The sequence below is a fragment of the Nipponia nippon genome, unplaced genomic scaffold (assembly GCF_047370975.1).
Source record: "Nipponia nippon isolate SJK-2023a ecotype South Korea unplaced genomic scaffold, ASM4737097v1 scaffold_2, whole genome shotgun sequence".
Taxonomy (NCBI): Eukaryota; Metazoa; Chordata; class Aves; order Pelecaniformes; family Threskiornithidae; genus Nipponia; species Nipponia nippon.
Window position 1 is genome coordinate 102,099,541 of NW_028262336.1, and position 26,240 is coordinate 102,125,780.

The window sequence follows — 26,240 nt, forward strand, 5'->3', positions numbered from 1 at the left end:
TGTTAAAGGCAGTAAAACTGTCAGTGCTGTACTTGGACTTCAAATATTACTATTGCCATGTTTATTTAATGACAGCAAATAAAGCTTTTGCTGTTTCCAATGCAGATATTTAGTTTCCAGAGAGGCATGACTTTTGAACACTTCTGAGTTGTCTATTATTGGGTATTTAGGAACAAGTGGAGTTTTAAAATTTTTTTGTTTCAACAGTAAAGAAGACTTCAGTATACTGATGGTGAGAATATGTGCTAATACTCCATTAGGTATGGCTGAAACCTCACAGACTGCACTAACCCTGGACGTAGTATTATCCTAATCTCTTTTCCTTTCTCCTGTCAATTAAATAGCTAGATGAGCATTTTGAAGAATTTTCCGGAATAGTTTAGTGTCCTCCTTTTCCTATTTGGAAACTGTTCTGTAACTGTGTTAAATCAGCTCTGTGGTTAGGACAGCTGACAGAAGGGGATGTCTTTATTTTTAACCATGTAATGTCATTTGCACTGATGACCTACCTCCCTTTCCCAAGGAGCAGTAATGCGCACGGGTGTCACGGTTTAACCCCAGTCGGCAACTAAGCACCACACAGCCGCTTGCTCACCCTCCCCGCCCCCGCAGGGGGATGGGGGAGAGAATCGGGGAAAAAAAAGTAAAATCCGTGGGTTGAGATAAAGATAGTTTAATAGGACAGCAGAGGAAGAGAAAATAGTAATAATAACAATGATAAAAGAATATACAAAACATGTGATGCACAATGCAATTGCTCACCACCCAATGACCAATGCCCAGCCCGTCCCTGAGCAGCGATCACTGCCCACCAGCCAACGCCCCCCAGTTTATATACTGAGCATGGCGTCATATGGTATGGAATGGCCCTTTGGCCAGTCTGGGTCAGCTGTCCTGGCTGTGCCCCCTCCCAGCTTCTTGTGCGCCGGGCAGAGCATGGGAAGCTGAAAAGTCCTTGATTTAGTGTAAGCACTACCTAGCAACAACTAAAACATCAGTGTGTTATCAACATTATTCTCATACTAAATCCAAAACACAGCACTATACCAGCTACTAGGAAGAAAATTAACTATCCCAGCTGAAATCAGGACAACAGGGCAGGTGTTGATTTCTGGATGAGCCTGATATGTCTTTAGAAAGTGACAGATGAAAATTTATGTACCAGGTGCTCACTACAAATAGGAATAAAACTTATTTCACACCTTGTACTGGGTTTGATGCTTACCCTTCTTGGTCCCTCAGTAAGACAGGAGATCAAAAAATTCCACAATGTATGGTCCAAGGTAGAAATGGTAATGAGGAGTATGTTAAAATACCATTTAAAACAATTTCCTGAAGCCCAAGAATACCTACAAAATATTGTAGTAAATTGTATGTGTTGAGGGTTACCTCTGCTCTGTCATACAGCTGGCGTATGCCTGGGGCATGAAGGCGATAGTGTATTACACAAGTGCATCTCAGTGAAGTGTTTAAAAAGGCAGGAGTGAGGTGGGAAAACATTCACAAACAGGAGAGGAGGGATCTGTTACGGATAACTGGTATATCGGATTTCTTTATTCACACTGTACAACTAGAACTGGTGGCTTTATGGATATTCTGGAGAAATGGAGTAGAATAGGGATAACTTGTTTCTCGAGGTTATGGTGATGTTGGATCTCCCCACAACAGAGATCACAGTATTGCAACATGCAAACATCTTGGGACAGTGCTTAGACATGTCTAATATGTCTGTACTGCATGCAACACCAGTATTTCTCTTTTTCCTTAATTTTACGCAAGGCACCAAGGAGAAAAGATAAGAGCCCTGCCTTTGAGTCAGTCCCAGAGACTCAACTCTACAGCTCCAAGCGCCACCCAGTTTTCCAGCAGTGAGACAACAAGAAGCTCAGGCCAGAGTAGGGACCGAGCAGAGAATCTTGCATCCTGCCCGGCAGCATTGTGCAGACTTTCATGGAGCACGCGGCAACCTAAATGCACAAACTAGGATTTGTATGAGAAAAATGTCTTTATCAAAAAGGAGATACCATGGCATGTACCACTGATTGAATAAGTTTCTGTAGATGGTGAAGCACAGAGCTGCCATGCTGAGGTGGACGTGCTGCCGTTGACATAGGTACCTCTGTGAGCAGTAGATGCTCAGATGAAGTCTACCTCCTGCACACATGCACAGCCTAGCAGTGTGTTTGAGCCTTGCCGGTACAACCACAGCCACTTGGGCTTGCGACACACGTACCCTTGAGCATAACAGAGAGAAGCAATTTTTCTTTTAAAATATACATTTTTCACATCCCCTTAATATATGAAGACGTAGCCTGTCTTTTGCATGGCAGAATTATTTCTGTATAGCCTGTCTCATTTAAAAATAAGTCATCTCTGTTATGAAAAGACTAGAAGAGTATCCATCGATTTGACAGGTTCTAAAAATCTTTCCAAGCCAATTCACTGGCAACAAAATGAAGGGACAACTCATTTCCATGGTGATGCCGACTGAATCACTCTAGAGCAGTTGAAGAATGGATCCTGACCTGGGTGGGTGCTGTGTTTAAGTCCAGTAACCATGCAACCAGCAAGTACTCTTCGTGCTATATATCCGTTAAAAAAGCTTATTTTCATTCATGCTTGGTTTTTTTTCTTTGCATTCTTTAGAAGCTTCAGAAGCTCTGGGTTTCACATCTAGTGGGTAGTATTGTGTTAAGAAGTATACAAAAATGTGTGGAACTGCAGCTGAAAAAAAGACGCTCTCTTCCAAGAGGGTTTGGTTTCCCCCAAGTTCAGTTGTTGGCGCAGTTTGTTCTTTAGCCTGAATCTACTTTGAGAAAAAGTTACCCAGAAAAGTTTAATGAACTGAGGTCCGTTTTTCTTCTTTCAATAAAATGCCTTAGCTAATCTGGTAATCTTAAGAGAAGAAAATCTTGAGTCATCGTTTTCTGACATAAGAAAGGATTTTTACGCTTTTACATCAGATTATACATAGATATTGGAATGCCATTAGAATGCTTAACATAACTTTTAAATGCTTGTTTTAAAGAGATGCATGGTAATCATTCCTAATTTTAAAATAAATTGTTTACAAGATCTTTTGTTTTCATTTATTTATAATGATTTACTGGCGAGATAAGTGTTTCTGGAATGAGTTACATGAACTGACTTGCTGGTTATGTTGCCTTTCACACACCTTAGATAACATCCTTTCATGCTTTTTTTATTCTTAGAATGCTTTGTTTCTCACTTTGCATGAATTAGTCATTGAATGGAAATATATTTGACTGCATAATGAAATGAGCATGCTATGTGCCTACAGATGAGGCCTATACTAGTAAAAGTAGTTTAACTCCTAACTAGGAACCTCTACTTTTTTTTTTTTCTAAATTAAGCAGAAAATATTTTTGTTTCAATATCATTCAGCTAACAGTCTTAACATTGACATAATTGTCAAATTAATTAGTAAGTCTGTAGTGGGTACAGTTTAAAAAACAACAACAAAAACAACTCAAAGCATCCAAATTATTGCGATTTTTGCAAATAAAATTGTTTTTTATTTCCTCTAGCTTTTGAAAAATCTTTTCTTGTACATAGTGCTTTTTTAAACAGGCTAAATAATCTGCACTATGTTGTACTGGATTTATTATTTGCCAGAACCTTAAAGTGGAGAGGAGAGGCAACCTTGTCAAAGCCTGGGAGTTTTGAAACTGGTAGCACTGAATATATAGATTGGGATGGTCAAGAAAGACAAGTCTCTCAGGATATTGGTGCACCTTTCATATGGAGTTATTTTAGCTCCCTGTGATTCATCCCCTTATTTTTTTCTGCGCACTCATTCATTCCCATGATAACTTCACTTGTCGAGGATAAACACATTAGTAAGAGCTCGCCTGTTTGGGAAACAGAGCAGCTGATCTGCTTCCAGAATTACAGTGACCACCTTCTTAGCAAAGGTGAACCTTCTTAGCAAAGGTGAACCCCTTTGGATGGACCCAAAGGTTTTGGATCCTGTCCCAAATCTGGTGTACAGCCTCGTGGCTGTGGGCATCTTCCCAGACCTGTGTGCTGATGCCTGGATGCAGAGTGCCGCTCTGACAACAGCTATGGTTAGCTACAGTGAGAAATGACAGAAGGATTTGGCCCTGTCGCTATCAACAATACGATAGCGTTGTTATCAGCTGAATTGTCCCTGAAAAGGTATCGGTGGTTTTGCTTCAAATCTGCTGAAGAACTGCTGATGTGTTTGTTGCAAAAAGGCTGTTAGATTTAGGAGGTAATTATACTGAATTTTGTATGTTTTGAGTAATTTGTGAGAGCTTTCTAACCGTGGGACATGCTGACCCAGTGAACTATTAGTTTCTAGAGCCACATGTTGTGTCAAATGTACACCTGAGACATTTCTAAAATGATGCGGCTTGCGTAGTGCCCAAATACACAGGTCTCTGAATTATTTGCTGAAAAATGAGTTTGGATGCAGGGCAGGATGAGCAGAAACCTGATTTTGGATATATGCAATTCAGGAACACATAGTGGTGCAGCCCTTAGCTTGAAGTTTGCAGGATAGATAACTAGTTCTTGAATTGCTTTATTATGTTGCATGGCATCTCTGTTCAGACTTGATTTGTGTATGTAATGTCTTAGATCAATTTATATTATGTGATATTATGTTATACTATATTAACATCTTGTTCTAAACTTTTACTGGCTAAGAAGGGATGAAATCTGCTTTTCCATGAAAATGAAGTAACAGTAGGAATGACCGTGTAGTCTTCTCTATAAGCTATATTTCCACATGTTTCATGAACTGGAAAGAGCCATTCTTGCTTGTTTTTTTTTCTTAGTATTATCAAGTGCAAGTTATAGCTTTGCTACAGGAAAATAAGGCTTATGTTTAACAGTAGTTTTTTTAGATCCCTCTTGTACCTACTATTGCATACTAACTTTGGTGAAAAAGACTAAATAGAAGCGGGTGACGGTTTTCCTGAAGCAGAACACAACGAAACAGCAGGCAGCAGAAGAACCAAGGCCTACCCTGACAGCAGGGAAGACTTCTGCAGGGGACGATGGGCTGATAGAGGTGTGCTTTTCTGTGCTACCCAAGGTGTCCCAAATCCTCATCTTGGCATTGAATGAACAGTGGTATTCCAGTCCTTGGGAAAGGCAAAGAATAAAAAGCCATAGCAGTTCCCACATACTGTTGTGATGTGTTCAGCTGAGATGTTGAGTACTACATGGAGCCAAGGAATGGGCTACCCTCATCACCCTACAGAGGTTAATCTGATGTTGATGTATAAGGCTGCTGTAGGAGGTTGCGTGTTTATTTTCCCTCTCAGCAAAATAATTTAATTTTGAAGAAGGTCTTGTGCATTCATTATAACCTCTTTGTTTTCATTCATGGTTGCTTTTTCATTCTTCCTCACATGTGTGTTGTGTTTTTTCTTTTGTAGAACAGTTCGTGTCTGGCTGAAGAGAGACAGTGGGCAGTACTGGCCCAGCATATACCATGCAATGCCATGTAAGTATAAGGAGATGTTCACGATCTATTGTGTACTTGCAAAATGGCTTTTCTGGTTTTGATGAAGCTTCATGTTTATGACCATTTGCAAGCTTACCACTCCGTATTAAATATTATTCTTGAACAATCCTCTTGGTTTCTGTGAAGCTTTACCAAGTTGCATGCTAATGCTTCTGAGAGGCATCAGGGATTACGGCAGCAAAAGGATACAGATATACTAGCAAAGGATGAGCAGTTAATGCAAACATAGATTAAAAAATGTGGGAGCTCAAAATGTAGTCTTGCATTCTGCCACTAATGGAGTCCATAAAGCTTTGTAAGTCTCCAGTATAAATCACTCTGCCCTTCCTACTCCTTGTGCTCAGTCCATTAGAGTGCAAAGGTAAATGGTTTTATTTGATAAGAACTTCATGTCCTGCAGCAGGTAATATGATAGGATACTAGACAGGGAAGGCAGCTCTTGCAGTGAAGAAGCAGAATCATTTTACCCCTGCAGTTAAATGTGGAAAACCAAGGCTCCCTGATAGATCCCTGCAGTATGGTCTGCTGTATGTCTTCTCTCCCAAAGAGCGTGTTCGTGCTTTAAAAGAAACTGCAGATCAATGTCCATTTTTCCAAGAGACAGTTGAAGAAATCACAGCCCTAGCTGTTTGTCATAACCGCTGTGGTTGAGTGCAGGAGCATAATTTGGCAGGTCACCAGCAGCAGGAGTACGCTGATGCTCCTCAGTCAGTTTCAGATGTGCTGCGTTAGCCTGTCTTTGGAAAGCTTGTGAAGCTGACCTTAAATAGAATCATAGAATCGTTAAGGTTGGAAAAGACCCTTAAGATCATCGAGTCCAACCATTAACTATCACTGCCAAGTCCATCACTATACCATGTCCTTGAGCACCACATCTATCCGTTCTTTAAATACCTCTAGGGATGGAGACTCAACCACCAAATACACAGGTTGGTGAGCATTTATCAAGTCCTATGGAGGTGTTCTTACTGTCTGGAAAAAGAATTATTTTAAGCTAAGATAGCTGGATTTGGAAGAGACATCTGTTTCCATGATACACAAAATATTTAATAGATATAAGTTGTAGTACCACAACAACATCAGCTTGGGACCCTAGAGTGGCCATGGTGTTTGCCTGCTCTAAGAAAGCGTTCATTTGGTAGAGAGGAGGATCTCTCTTCTTCCTTTGGTGATGGACTAGCTCATAAGAATATATGAAGCCTCAAAGGTACTTTCTGCCCAAGATTTTGCACAAAAAGGTACTGGAAACCAGCTAATGATGTGGCAGTCTGTGGAGCTCTGTGACAATCACTAGCAGTGGCTTGAGTTCCTAAGAGTTTTGCTTTCCCCAGTCAAACTGTTATGAAATGGCTATTTTAGCAGTTTGGCAACAATACTTCTCTCTTCCATGTGATGTTTTTGCGTACATTTGCATTTTAAAATCTTGCTAGGTTGTCCTCTGGTCTTAGCAAAGCTGCATTATTGCCAGTAATAACAGCTTCATTGGAAATGATGGAGTAGATCCAGATCCACTCAAAGGGGACTATTTTAAACCTCCTTCATAAATTTGAACACCTGACACTGCTCCTTCACTTAGAAGGCTGGTAAGATTTTGAGCCATGAGATATTAAAATTATGCTGTGTTATTCACCAGTTTCAAGAAGGATCAGGTATAATTAACAACTGGAGCAATGCCAACTACATTATTATCAGCCATGGCTTTAAGCTTGGAAATTATAGGAAGGGCTCTGAGTCAGCCTCTGCACAAGTCTGCACTTGACTGGAAATGATCATTTTGTCTGTTTCTGTGTGGATCACCTTTTTGATGGTCCTCTGCTTTAGGTTCACATTAGTTTTCATTGTCTAGAGAATGACAACTGCCCAGAGATTCTCTGCGTAAAAATATAGGAGGCATGATGGTGCTTTTGTGCTGCTTAGCAAGCTGTGAGTTGCAGTCCCACCTATAGATACACCATTAGCATGACTCATGGTTTTGGTTATGGTGGTGCATGACCCACACCCTTTTATGATTTGATATCAGGTAGCCTTAATAACTGAGTTTGCACCCTGAGTACTCTGGGAGATGAGGCGGATGGGGAGTTGGGCCGAGTCAGGCATGTGCTTTGGTCAAGTTCTGCACGCAAATGGGGCCATCAGTGCATTCTGAATGTGACACCCATTAAATACCTGGAAAAAAGATCAAGATTGTAGATCCCTTCTGAGTAGGGACACTTGCTGCTGTTTAGAGGTGGGATTTCCCCAATTACAAAGTTTTATGCCCTGCCTATGGGTGTTTTTGTGGTTGGAAAATTCTGGACAACATGGTGGCCACATTTTTAATCATCTCCTCTAGCCCATGAGAAAGAAAGAGCTGTGGGTGTTATACACGCTATTATATCATCAATAAGGCAAACTAGGTAAGATGGAAACCTGGCTAACGCATCTTCTTCGCACCAGCGTTGTCTCAACTGTATTAACAACAGACCTCTGACGAGCAGGTTAACCCTTCTCATGGTTAGATGTGTACCCTGGGTTACACATGTGCAACACAGATTATGGATATGTAACCATGGTTAGACATGTGACTTTTAGGCAGTGCCTGTACAAGAGAAAAAAAAAAAAAAAAAACAGCTTAGTAGACACAAATTTATGAAAGGGAAAGGAATTGTAGTCAAGAGAAGTAAGCTTTTGCCACCCCCCCACACCCCAAAGCCACCCAAAAAGGCCCAAACCCAGCCAAACAAAAAGCTGTCACAGATGTGGAACAGAGTAAAGGATTTATTGTAGTGAGGAACAGTGGAGTATCCAGTCTTTGAGGCAGATAATACACTGTCTGTCTTACGATGGTTTTCATAGCTAACACTTTGGTTTGAACAGGAGGGTAAAAAAACTGCAAAGCAAAACATGCTCCTTCAGTCTTAAACTATGCCACTTTTAGGCACTTCAAAGGGAGGTCCCTGAAACTGCAGGTACAAAGTTTGTATTTCTCTTCTACTTCTGTCAGCCTCTAATAGAGGTGACGCGCCGTTGAGAGCATACAGTATGTAATTGGGCTTTTCCTCCATAATTCAGTTTCCAAAAGCTAAAATCAGTGTGTATTTGCCCTCTACTTAAGACAAAGACTTCTGCAGACTTAAGACTTAAGACTTAAGACTTAAGCCAGACTTCTGCATCAGTAATATCCTACCTGTCCTCTGGAGTAGTTGGGATCAATCTTTTTCCAGTCTGAAATCCAAATCATAGCTCGGTACTGAAGTAGAGGGCCTTCAGAGTGCTGTTATTTTCCCTGGCTATTATTTTAAAAGGATCTTGAACATCTCGGAAGCTTAGGTTTGGGGGTTTTGTTTTTCTTTTTTCTCCCCCCCGCTTCTTAATGTGCCTAAGTGCTTAAGTATCTGAATGTCATCTTATTTTCACTAAAGCATAAGCTGCTGCAGTCTTGTTACAACTGGCAACACTTTAGCTACATTAGCGTAGCTAGTGTGGACATAATCTTTGTGATGACATAATGAGTTTTCCAAGAGCACGTGTTACTGAAGAATTCCCTTAGGAAATGATTATAGCTAAATAAGTGTCTTTACACTGCTTTGACTGTGTACACACAGGTCTGGAATTTAGAAGTGACTTAGTAATCAGCCCGTGTCAAGCAGTTGCTTGCACGTTTTGCCTCCGAAGTGTTTCAGGCTACTTGGGAAAAGCATATTTCAAATAGCTAATTTACCGGAGACTTTTTCTCTGCAAGCTGTTTATTGCCTTCAGAGTTACTAGTAGCTCTTTCAGTGTATGCACAGTGTCTAGCATGTGAAAGCTGATATGTAGAATATGCTTGTCCTGGCATTAAGTGCCTTTGAAAGGATTTGATGTTTATTCTGCTTAGAGTTGCTTTTTTTTCCTGTCTGTTTTTCCTACAACTGTCTCATTCTGCTACAGCCCTAGAAGGCTCAATATAATAGTAACACACCACCATCTGAAGGCATGATTCAAGTTTGCCTTTTCTGAGGGAGAGGTATAGGAAGGAGCAATTTTGTCACTGTTAGTTGCCCTAATTTAAGTGTTTCCCTTCTGGCAGTTCTCTTGAACCGAAGCCTTTTCTTTGATTTAATTCAGTCAACCCTTCCAGGAAAGGAATAAATCGAGGTACCTGCCTGGATGTGGATCTGGTAGAGTTTCTGTTTGCGGTTGGTTGTCCTTTAGAAAATGTTTCAAGGGGGAGTCAATACTGAAGGTAGAACAAGTTTTGTTAAACAGTCAACATAGACTCTCCTCTTCTTCATATAGCTTTGCTGCCAACTAAACTATCGAGGAAGATTTGCTGACCTATGGACTGTTTACTCCTAGGTGAGACATTACACAAATTGAGAATATACCAGATACACAGTGCTGCAAAAGAGAGGATTCCAAGCTTGTTAGTAATAAAAACACTGCAAGTAATCATAATGGAGAGTAGAAACCAAGAGGGCAGAAAAAAGCAGAACTAAAAGCACATCTGACTGTACTCTATATTTATCACAAGAACACAGTTTAAAAAACACTCTTATCACTATCAAAGGAGCAAGAATGCCTGCCCCTAGCTACGGTTGGCAATTGCTGCTGAAAAATGATTCCTGAAGGTTTCTGTTGGGACAGCAGGACTCCCAGCTGCATGCTGCTGTGTTGAGCAGTAAAAACAATCCCTGCCTTCTGAATGCAACTTCACAGTTTCTCAATTAAACCAGGCATAGCTCTTGAATTCTTGCAAGAAAATTCTCATTTTTGAGAATGATGTGAACCTTGATGTGAACCCTGCCAGATCGTCAAGGGAGCGTAGTATGACTGACTTGTGTGCAATTTAAGAGTATATTGTGATGTTTATTAGAGTAATATTGATATAATAAAACAGTGGCTAGTTTTCAAAACAGTCTTTATTTTGGCCATAGTATGTGATAAAGTCATAGCATTGTCTGTGGTGAAACTAGAGTAGGGGACAGTTGGACTCACAGTACTTAACATTGGCTGATATGTTGATTCCTACAGGTTAACTTTCTTACTACAGGTATAAGATGTAAGTCTCTGACATAATACAGTGTTTTCTTTTATTGTCAGTAAAGTTCAGGCAAATGTAAAAAACTAAATTATTCAGCTAAGTAATCTCGCATATTTATACTGAAATGTCAGGTGCCTTTTATGTCAAAACACCATCACTGCTCTTGTATGACATGCCTGTTTTCAGATAACGAGTAAGAAAAAATGAAGGAGCTGGAGCAAGAAATAGTCGTTGTTCCATGTCCTAATGGGATAGGGTTGAATGAATTGCAAGAAGACTTTTTTTTTTTAATGCTTGTCTATTGGAAGAGGCAAAGTGCTGAACAGCATCATAAAGCATGTTAGCTAGTTTTAGGCTTTCCAGAACTTCAACAAAATGAGAATCGCAGTTTTGTTAACTTCATCAACATGTTCATTTTTTTCAGCTCCATGTTCATGCATGTCTTTTAACCCGGAAACCAGAAGGCTGTCCATAGGTCTAGACAATGGTACAATCTCAGTAAGTACATCCAAAGATTTCTAGTTGAAATGCTTCCCTTTTGAGAAGTATATGTGTGATATTGTGGTAAGGATATTTTTGCTAGTGTTTAGGAGAGAGATTTTTTTACTGCTAGTGGAACTGAAGCTGTAGTGTAGAAAATGGCAGATTATTACAAATTTCATTCCAACTGCCACAAAGAGATTGAGTGGGGTTTACAGTATTTATTAGGCAACTCAATAAATTGTCTTTATTTGCATATCTCTTAAAAAATGACAATGCAGAAAAACAGCTGTTGTTTTATTAAATTTGAGTGCTTTGTTAATCATACCATACCAAAGTTTTCTGAAAGCAACAATTAAGAGGGGAAAAATAATCTTCTGAGAGGCAGAAGGTGTATTTCTGCTCCATATCTAGTTGCTTTTCCAGACTTCAGGGTTCAGATTTTGTTTTCCTCTCACTTCCTTCAGAGCAGTTGCTCCTAACTGGCAGTGCTGTTGCTGAAAGATTTGGTTCATTAACATCTAAGAGAGATCTGTGTGCATGGAAAGAAAGCAGGATATTAAAACAAGAGTTTGTCTTTTAGATCTGGGACAGAGGATAGTGGTTGACCTTATTAATTGGATTTTTCTTGTGGGATGATGAGTAAAGAGCTATATCACTTTGTGGGAGGGTCATGGGTCAGAGAGGTATTTTTCACCTGTGCCTCATCAATAGATTCCTCTTCCAGTTTAAGATCATTTTACCATCATTTCGGATTTTTACTACTGTTGTTTCTGTCTTACGGGCTTTATAACTGAATGAGTATTTGCAGGTTGACATAAGGGCAGCTCTCTGCTCTAAAGCCAAGATGGTATTTGGGAAATTTTTTGTAAACTGTATGGATTTTGATTATAAGCCTGCCACCTTAGAAATGTGTATGGTGCATTTTGAGAAGGATGGGCAGGAATGCTACTGTCAAAGAAAGATGTTCCAGCAAAGCCACCATGAGGTGAGCTTGTATGGCCAACTTTCCTTGTGAAACAAGGTGACAATTTTCGCTTCTACAAAGATGAAGAGATTGTTTTCAGCCTTTTGTAACTTCTCAACATGAGGGCTGCACAAACATTGCTCTCTTGAGCAAAAGATTATCTAGCATCTTGCTTGAAGAGCAGTGGTACCTAAAGTAAAAAAAAAAAAGTTTCTATGATCTTTTTTTTTTTTTTTTTTTTTTTACGTTTTGCAAACCTTTTTTGAGAAGAAATGGCATTTCTGTTACTTTATGGCTTAGGGTCTGCCTGAGGTCCCTTTTAGAAGCCAAAAGACCTTATCATGGTCATAAATTCCTTGCTCTGAAGCGGAGAAAAACATGCTTTAATGGGTGCAAGTCTCTCAAGATACCACAACAAGAAGAAACAGAGGAAAGATCTACTACTTGCAATAGACAGGAGACTTCCACAGCCAAGATGAGACTCCTCACCTAATTTCATACACCTGAAAGCTACCTTCCTAGATAAAGTTAATCATTAGGTTCAGCCAGTAGAGGAGAGGTGAATTGCCTTGGGAGATACCCATGTTACCCTAGACACTGTTTTAGAATGGCATAAATCTCTCTCCCCATTTTTGGGGAGATTTAAATGAGGGATTTAGTTTTTAGGTAGCTGAAGCTGAATTAAATTGATCTTTTTTGCTGACCATGCTTGTGTCTAGATTAAGCTGTTACACACTTCAAGCAGGGCTACAAAGACAACAGGGGCGCCAGAATAAACCCTTCAGAATTCTTCCCTGGGGATGGTACTTATTAGATAGATTCATCTTCCACATCATTTGATCTTGCAGGTGTCTACAGGTTTGGCCATAAACAGCACTTTGAATACCTGAGACTGAGTCAGGCTCTACCTGCTGATGTGCACCCTTCCCCTCTGCCACTGCGCGAGTTTTACTGTTTTTTCCTTCAAGAAAACTACATGATAGTTTCTGTCCTCTCCCAGGTTTTGTGCTTTATAAAGTGAAAACACTGTAATAATTTTATAGAGCTTTCCTTGCAACAGACATAGATGTAGGGTCTGACAGTAGATTTAAGAGTCTTCATTGTCTTCCATTTCTGGAGCAGGTTTGTTTTTCTCTGGAAGATGTGGTGAGAGTGCTGTTGGTCACTTGTGTTAACAGGACAAAATCAAGCCTTTAAGGAGATCTGTCTAAGATGTGCTGTCAAAATGGCCTCATCTATCAGAGTACAAACTGTAAATTCCCTGGAGTGGGAACTAGGTTGTGAATGGGTAACACATAACTAATATATAAAGATTATTAACTCTCAGAAATGGATTCAGTTGTCTAAGCAGAGGTCTTTAGTGCTATTTTGGGATACATCAGTTGGCATCCACCTGCAGCTCTGGAAAGACATGAGTCTTCCTTAAACCCTGGGCCATGTCAGCCAGCCCCATGGCCAAGGGTTCTGAAATGGCACACACCTGAGTGTGGGTTTTGCTTGCATTAGCAAGAGTAATTTGAAATAAGATGCTGATAATATTTCTAGGGTGAGGCTTTACAGAGGTCTTAGGGTCAAGAGAAATTTGTGGCAGGAGTATATGTTTCAGTGTGAGGGGGGTGTGCTCCATGAAGGTATAGTTGAGTCTTTGTAGAACAGTGAGCACTAGATTGGACAGTCTTTTCAGATGCTCAAGACTTCTCCTTTCCACTTTATGAAGGCTTTCATGGTACCAAGTCACTATTGTAATAATAAGCTTACCTGAAACAGCCAAGACTGGTCACTAACATTTTCAGTATGGCAATCAAAGGTAATAAAGTAGCTCCAAAAAAACCTCTGAAGAACAAAGAGCAATCTTGCCAGAAAAAATGTTTTTAATCCCTGCAAGCAGGGGTTTTGGTTTTGCCATCTTGAGCGTTCTGATATATCCCAGCCCCTCCTGTGCAAAAGGGCTCACACAGGACTTGGAAATCTTTCTCTGTTCTGTTAACAAGCACTGACTGAGCTGTGTGGGTGACCCCAGCCGTTCTAGCTCATTAAGAAGAGCCAAAAAGCTGCCTAATGAGAACTGAGCGTCAGCATCTCTGAAAGGAGCAAAACATCTACGTATGGAAGGATAAAAAAACAGTTTATGCTGGTACAATGTTAAAGAGATGTAGTCGGTGTTTTTGTAGTGCAGATGACACCATGTATGTGCAATAGGGCATGAATTTCTTGAGCAAGGTGCCCTGTGCTAAAATACCTGTCTATTGACGCAACTAATACATTTGGCCTCGAGAGGGAGAGGGGAATGAGTGCAGTGAAAGAACATGTGATAGTGTCAAGGGGAGCAGGGAGTAAAAGACATGAAGAAAGATTAGAAAATGCATCACAAATTATCATATGCTTTCAAAGGAGAAAATGAGAGGCAAGAAGTCTTCAGGGAGGAAAAAAAGGCAACAAAATTATATCCAGTATTCAGGTGAATGGAAATGTTTATTTTGTACTGTGTTTGTTTATCTTTTTGGATGGAGCGGTATATTAACAGTACATAGCTGTGGTTTGTATTAAAGCATACAGAGCTAATCAATACTTGGGTAAACCTTACGAACTGCAGTTGAGTTTGATTCACTGTATTATAATGGAGTCTCAAAAACCTTTTCAGTCTCACACTGAAACTGTAGGACTGTTCAGATCACGGAACAGAATGGCCATGTCAAATTTATTAAGGGAAAAATGCAAAGAAAAATGAGAACGCAAACCACGCTCTTCATCCTGCCTGAAGTCACCAGTACCTGTGTGCCACCACAGTGAAAGCTGGGGTCAGTACCAGGACAGCCAAATTAGTGGGAGAGGCAGACATATTCTCCCACCATGTATTGCAGCCATTGAAGCCGTTTCCCTTTAGGTAACGACAGCAGAAAGTCAGCATTCATAGCAAAGAGTCTTGCTTCAAGTAGGCTTTGTAGTAAAGCATTTCATGTGGTGGTTTAGCATTCTTCAGGCAGTGGTTAATGAAAACCACTTCCCCTGTAAGCAGCTAGGGAGGTATAGCAGATTTTTAACGTTCTGTGGTTTGCAGAGTTAAGGTGACCCTGGTATAGAAATCCAGCTGACTTAATTGATTTGTTACTGCTGTTTAAATAACACTCCCTACTGTAGTCCTCAGCTGCCAGGGGAAAGATAATGGGAGGTGGAGCAGACTAAGGAAAGGAAGATGAAGTAGAGCAATTCAAGAGAATATATTTATAACTAAGTTATGAGCAGAACCCTAGAAACAGCAAAGTACATAGCTGCCTCAACTCACTCACAGTTGTTTTCCTGGAAGCTGGGATCTGTAGATGTTCCACAGATGAGTACTGTAGCCTCTCCACCATGGTGCCAAGCAGTAGATATGATGTGTTAAGGTAATCCTGGTGCTGGAAAGCTGTGGAGATTACCTACAGTGACCCCACAGAAAATGCAGAGTGACTTTTTTATTAATTCTGGTTTGGAAACTGTGGGTAAACACCAGCTTTTTGGGTGGTTAGAATGTCTTTTCATGCTCTTTTGCACTAAACATTTGGTTTGCCTTAAATGTAGTCTGTAGGCTCCTGAAGTCCAGTCCTCTCCCCCTGCATGTTGCACAGTGCTTTTGACAGTGCTTGGGCATGAATATTTCATAACTGTAAGCTTTAAAATTTAGCTTACTTTGTGTTTATAATGCCTCTCTTATTTTCACCCTATTTCCAGATTAAATTAGTTAGGTTTTACTTCTTCTGTCCCCAGGGTAGATTAGCTCGGGGAGTTCCTGTGTAGTTTGCTATAAATTATTAATATGATGGTTTTTTACACGCCTTGTTTTTTCTTTGTGTTTAGTCTCTGAGTACATGGTGTACGCATGTAGATACCTGACAGCAGTTTGAAAGCTAATTCATGCAGTGGGGCCACAGAGCCTACCCTTTGCCTGCGTGTTTCCTCCAGAGAGATGTTGCAGGAGTTTTGTTGTGGCCACTCCAGCCCTGCTTTGAACAACCACTCCTCTTCAAAACCAGCAGCAGGGACACCCAGGTGCTCAGTCAGTTTAACCACATGGAGTTTTTCCACAAGCTGAGGCTGCCATGCAGACTTTTAGCTGCTCTTTTCGTCATTTCCTCATGCAAAAGCCATATTGGCGGTTAAACAGCAGCACCAAGGCAGCAGGACTGCAGAGCAGTCCCCATAGGTGTGCTCCTCCCTGGCCGCAGGATTGAGCCCAGCTGGGTCACAGCACATCTCTCCCCAGGCAGCCACAGCCTGTGCTAAGCCACCCTCCATCCCACACACAACCGCTTATTAGCCACAACGAAGAAGTAGCAAAGCAAGAAAGTCTGCTTCTGAGATACCGGAATAAATATTAACCCATATTGGGATAAAATCAAGGGGGAAGAAAGTCTGGGTTTCTACTTGTCTGAAAGACTGAGAGACTTTTGAACAGAAACCTGAAATGTATTCCCATCATAAGTTATTGGTACCTAGTTCGGACTGAGCAACTTCAAGGGGCTCGTACATATTTATGTTGAGTTTCCTGAGTGTTCAGGTTGGGGTGTAGTGTATGCACACACATGGATACATGTGTATACACACATGCACGCGTGTGCACACACAGCTGTGTACACGTACAGGTTTCTGCCCAGGCAGTGCTGAGCAGTAGGTGTTTGCTATGTGCCAGATCTCAGGTCTCTCATTTTGTGGTACTTCAGCTCATAGCCAACCATTTCTGTTAGCTTTTTTTGACTTCTTTTGTAATAGTTCCTCTTTTATCTCCACGATTCTGTTCAGAAGCACTTGTGATGTTGTTTCTTAGGCAGCTTTAAAAAGTGAAATAATTTATTTTTTTAGATGGAGGTACTCACAATCAGCAAAAGTGTAGACAGGGCTGTAGTTGCAAAGAAGGGAGAGCTTACCTTGGTGACGAATTCAAATGAAAACACTCTCAAACACTTTATATCTCTAAGCGCTGTTTCCTTTGTTTTTTCTTTCCCCTCCCTCAGGAATTCATTTTATCAGAAGATTACAACAAGATGACACTAGTGAAAAGTTACCAGGGTAAGAACCATGATCCCTGTTAATTGGTTTGTATTGTCATTAATTTTTGTTAATGTTCTCTTAAGGAGTGTGAATGGAGAGAAGTCTCCTTTACAGTGATTGATTTTTTGTTTTTTTTTTTTTTTAACTAATGTAAATGCTGGTTTTATCAACAGATCAATAATGTGCTGTGTTCTGAGATTACAAGACTTTTAAGGAGCTGTTTCATGTTCTGTTTTTCCTTTTAAATTTTCCTTTGGAATATCATTCTAGACAGCAAACTGTCCAAAATCCAGACCACATTTAGGGAATAAATTAATTAATTTTTAATCTTTAGTAATCCAGTGTATCTAATAAAACAATTTAGGAAACTAACCCATCTTTTAGGGCCGAGGCATTTAGGACTGTAGCTTTTGGAGTTAGTCTGGTTATATTTCAATAACTGTGGACTTCAGTAATCTCAAGATTATCAGTGAATACCTGTCATAGTAAAAGGTCAAGAAATGCTAATCCATACCTTTTCTAATTATATTCTGGTATTCACTAATGTGATGTTTTAAGAAACCTAGCTATTTATCCTTGTCAAACCTCACTGCGCTTGGGACAGGTATTCTTATAAAAGTAACAAACACATGTGATGATTTATTCTTGTATCTCTTTTGCTGTTAGACTAAGAGGTGGTATATTATATGGTATCATATCATATTATATGCTACGCATTATGTTTCTGTATAGCCTCACATACATTTTAAAATATGTATTTACTCATATATTTTGAGTTTTATACCTTGAAAGGTTGAGAGGATAATTTAAATCTCTAAACGGAGGCTCTGGGGATCCCTTTGTGACATTCAGATTTTAAGTTATGAAGAGAATCTTGATTTTTGCAGAGCACGGCTAACATGCGTCAGCTTTTGAGCATTTTACTTCAGTTCTTTCACGAATGCCTGGTGTGTTTGTAAAATTAAGCTAGAATGCCTGCATTTTTTTCTTAGCTTGTAAAAACTGAAGAAAAATATCCAGTGATGATAAAATATATGTGAATCTTAAATAAGATTGCTGCAGTCTGAGTGCACAAGTCTTTAGTATCCGAATTTATGATTGCTCCGCAGTCATCAAAGTCTGACACACCTAGGTTTCATATTTAAGGGTTGTTGCACTGAAGAGTCCTACTGACTGTTCTGTAGCCCCCTTTGTTATTAGCTCATCCGTTCGCATGCTTGGATTCAATCTTGCAGGCTAATCACAGCCTAGGAAGAGCTGAAGTCTTTTCTTCTGCATGTGCAGAACAACATATGCATGTGACCACCTTTCTTGTTGAGCTCTTCAGGGAAAAGGCTGAACATTTTGGAAGGGGGGAACGTATATCTTGGCAGTATGGCAGAATAGCCAGTTGACTGTGGCAGCCCACCCAAGGCCTGGGGAGCACCCCTCATAAAATTTAAAAAATTAAGGCTGTTCTCATGGCCTTCTGCTGCAGTGTGCCAGATGTGCTGCTGCTGCAGAGCATTGGAGGAGGCCTTAGGACAGGAAGATGCCATGGAGAACCTCCATGGGTTGTCATGTGGGAGGACCCCAAGATTGCAGATGGCATCCCCCAAATGCCGGACAACAGAGGACTCTAATGAGGGTCCATTAACATCAGTAGAGAGGCAGTATAACTGACCACAGTCCCAACCACAGTCGCCTGCTTCCTAGACTGCCTGTCTCAGCGTGGGAAGGTTTTTGATCAGCTCTGGTCATTTTGTGCCAGGACTCTCAGATGATGTGTTAGAAGGTTTTATCTGAAAACCGTGGACTTATTTTAGGGCAAGAGAAGCAATACTTGTGCCCAGAATAGGCATCATTTCAGTTCTAGCCCAAACCTCAGCGATTGCTGACAGCGAATGGTGTCTGCCTTCAGGTGCTTAAGCCACTTTGTGCAACGCTCGCTGCATGCTGTGTCCCTCAGGGGCATGAAGCCCCTGCCCCGTTTTCCTCCCTCACTTCCAGAGTTTGATGATTGGTCTTTTCCTTGTTTAAGCTGATGAAAACTGCATCCCCCTAATTTAAAAAATAGTGGCAGTGCACGAGTGACCTAGTTTTGGGAGTGGAAAGAAAGTGTGGTGATCCCAGCTGTTGGAATCCCCCAAATTCATGTGTGTGGGGGTGTCTGTATAGTAATCCCTTCTGTGCAAGGGTTAAAGAAGCATTAGGGCTGGTGTTCTTTCTGCGCATTGCCAGCCACATGGGCAAAAGTTTGATTTTGGAAAAATGCGCCCTTAGGTACTGTTGGAGATGCCTTTTTTTTTTTTTTTTTTTTTTTTTTTCTTTTTACTCCCCCCACTGCTGGCTTAGGAAAGCCGGGCTGCTGTTAGTGCTGCAAATGGAGATGGAGACCAGAGAGGGCGAAAGACAGGTCCCAATTCATTGCTGCAGGAGGGACAAGACTCGTTAAGGGCCGTTCAGATTCAGTAGGAAACTTTCCCTGGAACAGTGGTCAATAGCTGCCATAACACAGCCAGGCAGGACATGGGGATGATGGAGGAGAGCTTCTGCATGAAGACACGCTCTGCCCAGCTTACCAGCAATGCTAGCAGCCCACATTGAGCTGCACAAACCCCTCTGGGCTGCTCCTCTGTCCAAACCAGCAATGACATGGCACAGAGGAAGTTACAGCAACCCAGGGACAATCTTGGGTTGCCTCAGCTCCACTGGAAAATGTCACCCAAAGTCCCAAGGGGCAATTTTAGCAGGCAGGCTTTTGACTGAGAGAAGAAACCAAAGCAGAGATTCTCTGCTGTTTGCAGTGCACTGATGACCTGAGGCTGCCCGCTGCTCTGCAGCCACAGTGCTTCTACCACCTCCATCCATAGAGACATGCTCCCTGATTCTCCGCTCCCCACCCCGTTTGTTAGTAGGGGAGTGCAGCACCCACTCCACCACTTCCCTGGGTTCAGCTGGACCCATGCTGGAGGTCTGGGGTGCTGGGGAAGCATCACAAAATTGAGATGCTCTGGGAGCTGCTGTTAGTCACAGGCTCCTACAGCTCCATTGGACCATCCACCAGGAGGTACTTCTGTGCTCCTCACAGTTGCGTCCATCCAGGGCACTGGATCCGGGCTCACTGGGGCCATCACTGGGACCAGAGTCCAACGGTGCTGCTGGGACACAGCGAGGTGGGAAGAGCCCTGTGTTCACCATGCTCTCTGGGAGAGTATGCAAGGAAGGGGCACTTAGTCCTTTGGGTAGGCATGTCATGATCCAACAGAGGTGAACCTTCCTCACATAGCTGTGCCAAGGTATAGGGGTTGGCATAAGCATCTCAGCAAAGCCTTTGGGCAAGGAAAAACATAATTAAAAAGGACCATGTAGTCTTGTTGGGTATGGAGGCCTTACTTTAAAAAGTGTTGGGTGTTTGGTTTTCAAGTAAGGCCTTTATATTCTTTAAAGATATTTTAGGGGGAGTAAATAATTTTATTTAGTCTACCAAGGAGCTTTAGCTTAGCCATGCTGGCTGGTTTTGCCTGTGCTAGCTTTGTTTGTAGATGTTCAGCAATGCTCTTAAAAGTAGCACCTTGCCCAGCGACTGGCTATTGATCGTGTCGCACAACAAGGTATTATTATAAGTAGCTGAAGCTGCTGTAGTAATTAAAGGACACTAATTGCATCTTGAAAGGCCATGAATATGCCTGCCAAATGGTCTGCTAGTGACAGAGGGTGACAGCACATGCACGGGCTGCGCTTTGGTCTTGGCAGGGGTCTGCGGCCAGGTCCGGTGTCCTATGGCAGCCGAGCACCGGCAGCAGACGTGGCCAGCCGTGCTCTGTGGAGGTTTTGCTGTGACACTGTGTCTGGAGCTGTGAAATCTTCCCTTTCTCAAAAGGTATCAAAACACAGAGATTGGGGATGTGACACAGTGTTAGTCAGGACTCCGGGGTGGGTCACAGGGTATTGGCCTCCTACAGGCACTGATTCCTTCCGTTGTGCGAGGAGGGGTGGTGCAAGCATTTGAACGGTGCCATTTGGGACGCTCTTCGAGTGTTGAAGAAACCGTTCCCTCCCCTCAGCAGCCCTGGCTTCCAGCCCCTGCCAGCCCCCTCCAGCCCCTCACAGGCTGGTCCTGCTGCATGGCTGTTGCTGCATCCCGCTCTGCACAGCCTTCCCCACCCTGCTCCTTGCAACTGCACCTTCTTGCGAGGGGCCACGTTTCCAGTCTGTGCCCCCTCTGGATGATATAACAGTTCCTGCTTTTTTAATTTTTTTTAAATTTATTTAACACATGCTTGTTCTGCCAAGCAGGATTTGTAGAACTGCTTCTGCCCCATGCTTTCTACAGCCTGCCCATTTTGGGGATGTCCCCCTGCCTCCTTACTTACAGGCCAGCTCATGCCACGTTCTTAGTTATGCTTTCCCCTATGCACAGCCTCTTCTCTTGTGCTTTTCTTGCACATGCTAAGCCTTTCTTTCTTACTGCTGACTTCCACCTCCCTTTTGGTGTTTGCTGCTGCTTTTCACTGTTGTAACTCTCCCTCTCACCCAGCACAACCTCTTGCCCTGCACTGTGCACGGCCCTGCACTGGCTGTGCTTCTCAGACCTTTGTCTTTACACACAGCGCAGACCTTCCTTTCCCCTGCACTCTGGCTGCTGATGTCTCGGTCTCCACCTCCTGGCTGCAGCTGCTTTTGTCTAGGCAGAGCCCTTCCATCCTCTCTCCAAGCTGCTCTTTGCACAGTGCCCACTGCTGCTTTCTCATAGCAGGAGTGCAGCTCTCCTGCTCCCTCCTACCCTCCTGCTGCAGATGGACCTACTCCCTTCTCATGTCTGCTGTTTCTCAACCTTCTGCACATGGGCTCTCTTCTCATGCTGGCTTACACAGATCTGCTCTTGCCTGGTGCTTGCTGTGGCTTTGTCTGTACTGTGACCACATTCACCTTCCATCCCTGCTGCTCCATCCTGCTATTGTTGCAGTGAGCAGCTTTGGAAGTGTTTGCTCTACTGTTTTTTCTGCACTTAAATGGTGATCGAACCTTCCGTGGATAAAGGACAGGCTTTTTGTTAAGGCCCAGACCTCTTCCTTGCTCTACTACCATCTTCCAACCTTCTGGAATTTTGCTTCTTTCAGTCTTACATGGGTCAAATTCCCTCTAAATTACAAGTGACTGTCTACATGCATCTGTCCTCTCTTTCCTCCCTTACTTAAGATGACCTCCACTGTGCTCTTTCACTTGGTTCGGATATTTCTGCCATCAGCGTGTGTGTGGTGGCACCAGCTAATAGTGCAGCACTTGCAGGTGGGCAACAGAGTGCTGAACTGAAAGCTCTTTTTGGGGAGGGAGGATAAGCAAAGCTGTCACATACACCCCTTCCACCTCTTGGCATGTACGTATTTCTTTAATGTCTACTCCTTACTTGCCAGAGAGAGCTGCCTCACCGTCCACAGGCAGTAGTTCTAGCAGAAGGTACAAGCCCTGCCTTTTAGAAGTTTTAGGAGGAGACAGGAGGAGATTTAGGAGAATTGGGTCATGCCAGCTATCCCCACGGCCAGTTCAAACCATGGGAAGCTGACACTAGCAGTAGCAGTTGCCACATGCTGAGAAACCATCCTTGGACAGGCCTTGAACAGCCTGATCTCAGCCAACTTTGCACATCCTGTGGAAGTCCGTGGGTCTGTCTACGGCACTGCTGGTGCACACAGGCACCCGGGACACATATACAAGCCCATCAGGTGCTTGCAGCAGCATACATCCCATCGTGGCCCTTTCTGCAGTGCACTGCTCCACCAGCTAGTGCAGGTGTTCCCAGGGAGACCAATAGATGGGTAAAGACAAGGATTAGTCACCCATGGGGTCACTGAATTTCTTCCCAGAGAAGCAATCTGGAGAGTGGAGAGAAGAGAGATCTGTTTAAAAGAGCTCAGGTGACTCCTGGGTGGTCCCCATCCCTCTATCCTGATTACAGACCTGGAGATTAGAAGTGTGTAGAAACGAGAGCCAGAATCTGAGCTCTTCTATGGGCGAGGGTGAAAGCATCTGGGCACAGTTCAAGTTTGATGCTGTAAACTACTCTAGCTGCCAATCACAGTTATGGCAACTTGTGTCAATGCATCGGGGAAACTGGGTCTATAAAGCGGTGTGGATCAGGGGCAGATGCTGGCTTGTGCAAGCCTCCTATTCTTTGCTGCAACTAGTTCCCCTTATAGGGTTTGAACACAGCCCTCGTCTGTGCTGTATATTTGTATAGGGCAGGCAGCAATCTTCTCAGACTGTTCTGAGGAACTTCTCTGCATTTCAAACAGAGGTTTTGGGGTGGTTTTTAAGCTTCTGAAGATATTTAATCTTTCCAGTATGTCAGCTTTTACACAAACAAATACAAGCAGCCTGGTTTCTGCGACACATGTTGCCAGGTCTCAGAACAGTAATAAACCAGTAGGACTGTGGATTGAGGAGTATGGCATTCGCTGCTAAGTTACAGCTGGGAATAATTCTGCATGTCTTTCCAGCCACTTGTTTTATTAAAAAGTCGGCTCAATCAGCGCTTTCACAACCAAGCCCACTGGTCATTCATACAAAAACCATCTGTACAAGCCTGGGTTCCCTTGCTTTAATGAAAAGCTTGTGATGGCTTTATTTAGGTAGCAGTAGAAATTTATTCTTTCAGCTGTTTTATTCGTCTTGCCCAGCTGTGATCTTTTTAGTTGTTTGTTTTGGTTTGTTTTTTTTTTTTTAATTTTATTCCAGTTTCCTTTTTAGCTGGTTTACATGCAATGCTAAAACTTCCCTTTGGTGCAGGGTTGTGCCTGTGCTGTAATTCATTGTTCTGCTGGGGTGCCACAATCTGCAGCCCAGATCCACCAGATCTCACAGCGGGAGGAGCGGCAGCACGGGCATCTGCACTGCTGTCATAAAACCAGCTCAAAAGAGGTTTAAGTAGAGCCCAGAGTGCTTTCTACAATGGCAGCTTTGTTGGTGATGATACAATGATGGAAGGAAGACTTGTGTTACTGTAGAAGATAAATGGCTGCAATAGGCATGGAAGGAATTAAGTCTTGCTTCTGCTCTTTCTCATGCAAACACTGAACATGCAGAGCAGGGACCTTACAAGCTTGCATGGTAGCTTGTGTCAACGGGATTATTAAACACCAGTTTCTTCTGTAAGGAAGGGTGAACGGGTGAGTAGGGAGTAGAGGAATTGGGTGCAGTTGTATTTGCAGTGGTCTTCTGCCCCCGTTTTTTCTCTGCAGTGCAATTATATGTTTGTCTGCTTAATTTTCAGCTCATCAAAGCAGGGTCATGATGATTCTGTTTGTCCTGGAGATGGAGTGGGTTTTAAGCACCGGACAAGACAAACACTTCACGTGGCACTGTTCGGAGAGCGGACAGCGGCTGGGAGGGTACCGCACCAGCGCAGGGGCCTGTGGCCTGCAGTATCCTTTACTGAGCTCTCAGGTTTATTTCTGCTCTTTGGGACTTAAACAGCTTCCTTGTTTTATTTTTCTAGTTGCCCTCCAAATTTTGTGCCCTGTATAGGTTCAGTGCTTTGTGAGACAAACCATTATTTTAAGCCAATTTTAAAACCTGTCTGTTCTCCTTGCTTTGTCTCCTTAATGCATGGTGGCATATTTAGGTCTAAGCATTCTTGAGCAAAACAATGGGCGATCTGCAACCTATTGTGGTCTGCTGTTGTAATAAGTATGGACAGAGTCTTCATTTAAACATGCAGCGCACGCTTTCTTCTAAGAATTAACGGTAGCAAAGTAGGTCAGTGATCAGGTCACTGTGCCTGTGTGTATGTATGGTAAAATTTAAATTACTTTAATATAAAATAATGAGTACTTCTCCTTCACTCTGGAACAGCCTGCTATATATTGGGAATTTGGGTTAACTAAAGAGTAGATGGCTCCAGAAATGGTACTCAAGTGGCTTATTCACCTAGAGCTGCCCCAGCTGCCTGACAATAAAAGAAATATTAATTCAGCTTTATTGCAAATGAAAAGGGAAGTGGAAAAGTATGAGCTCTTAGGCTGAAACCAGGGGTTAGCATAAACAGACTTTTAGTGCTCCATAGTGTACGTGGTATAGATGATGTGTGTTTTGCTAGCTCATGGGAAGTGAGACTGACTCAAAAATTACTGTCTGAACATGGACTTGCTTTATATCATCTGGTCATTCAGCCAATCTAAATGGCATAAAGACTGAACTTAATTTTTAATTAAATGATAAATACTTTTGAGAGCGTAACACAGGAATTTGTCCTGTATTTCCTAAATCTCTCTAGAGAACGGACCATTTCGAGCGATTCGAAATTTTGGAGGATGCTTTAATTTGTGTCATCATGCTGGTGGAGGGCAGAGGAAGGGAGAATCGTTGACAAATATTGCAAAAAGCTTGACAGAACCAGGAATGTGGTTTTTTTCCCCGCAATGTCGTCTGTGCACAAAATCAGTGCTCCTTAAATATCTAGTATGGACTCTGAATGTGGAATTAAATTGGATGAAGAGGTCAAAATCTGTCCAGATAGCTGGTTCCAGTAGGTGGTTGAATGGGTCCAGATTTTATTCAGTTTAGAATATGATGTGTGATGCAACTGATGTAGCTGACACTTCCCCAAATACGACGTGAAACAATATCCTTTCATTGTATTTGTAAACTTAACTGTAATGAAGAAGCAGAAAACTAGTAATAGTTATTTTATACAATTTTGGGAAGGGGAGGAGAGAGTGGACACCATCCAACTGTAGCACCTAAGTTAGAGAGCCTGGGGAGATGACTCCTCTGTTCATGGTGAAGGGCTATTTTAAACGCCTTTCATAATAAAAACACAAATTGCATCCTCTGGAATAGTCACATTTTTTCTCACTCTTTGGTTTACTCGGGGAGACTGCATTATTAATATGATACAGGTATGAGCTTGATGCCTAAAAGTACACTCTGAAATACCTCCTTGAGACTGGAACACTGTTCATGAGGTTGCAGTATACTTGTGTTAAAAGAATTAACAAGTCATGAAAGGAATGCAAAGGTTTTATAAGCAATGTATTTTCCTCAGCATTTATCCATCAGATTTGATGTGGAAACCCGGCACGTGTTTGTTGGTGATCATTCTGGTCAAGTGACCATACTCAAACTAGAGCAAGAGTCCTGCAGCCTTGTTACGACATTTAAGGGACACACAGGTAAGGCCTCAAGAGGAGACCCAATTTGGTTTTTCATCTGTGCTCAGCATCATGGTGGTTTGACTCTCCCATGAAACACTTGAATGGCTTGTGTCA

General features: G+C 42.2%; 1 protein-coding gene across 7 annotated transcripts in view; it reads left to right on the plus strand.

Moving 5' to 3' along the window:
• Positions 1 to 26,240, plus strand: part of WDFY2 (WD repeat and FYVE domain containing 2) — a 73,167-nt gene that overhangs the window by 28,267 nt on the left and 18,660 nt on the right. For all 7 annotated transcript variants that reach the window (XR_015705087.1, XR_015705086.1, XR_015705089.1 and 4 more), the window contains exons 2-6: positions 5,430 to 5,497; positions 10,945 to 11,018; positions 16,956 to 17,010; positions 24,245 to 24,395; positions 26,032 to 26,144. Coding sequence is in view for 1 of the 7 variants with exons in the window: in XM_009463070.2 (XP_009461345.1) it covers positions 5,430 to 5,497; positions 10,945 to 11,018; positions 16,956 to 17,010; positions 24,245 to 24,395; positions 26,032 to 26,144 (461 nt within the window). In the remaining 6 variants the exon portion in view is untranslated. The remainder of the gene's footprint in view (positions 1 to 5,429; positions 5,498 to 10,944; positions 11,019 to 16,955; positions 17,011 to 24,244; positions 24,396 to 26,031; positions 26,145 to 26,240) is intronic.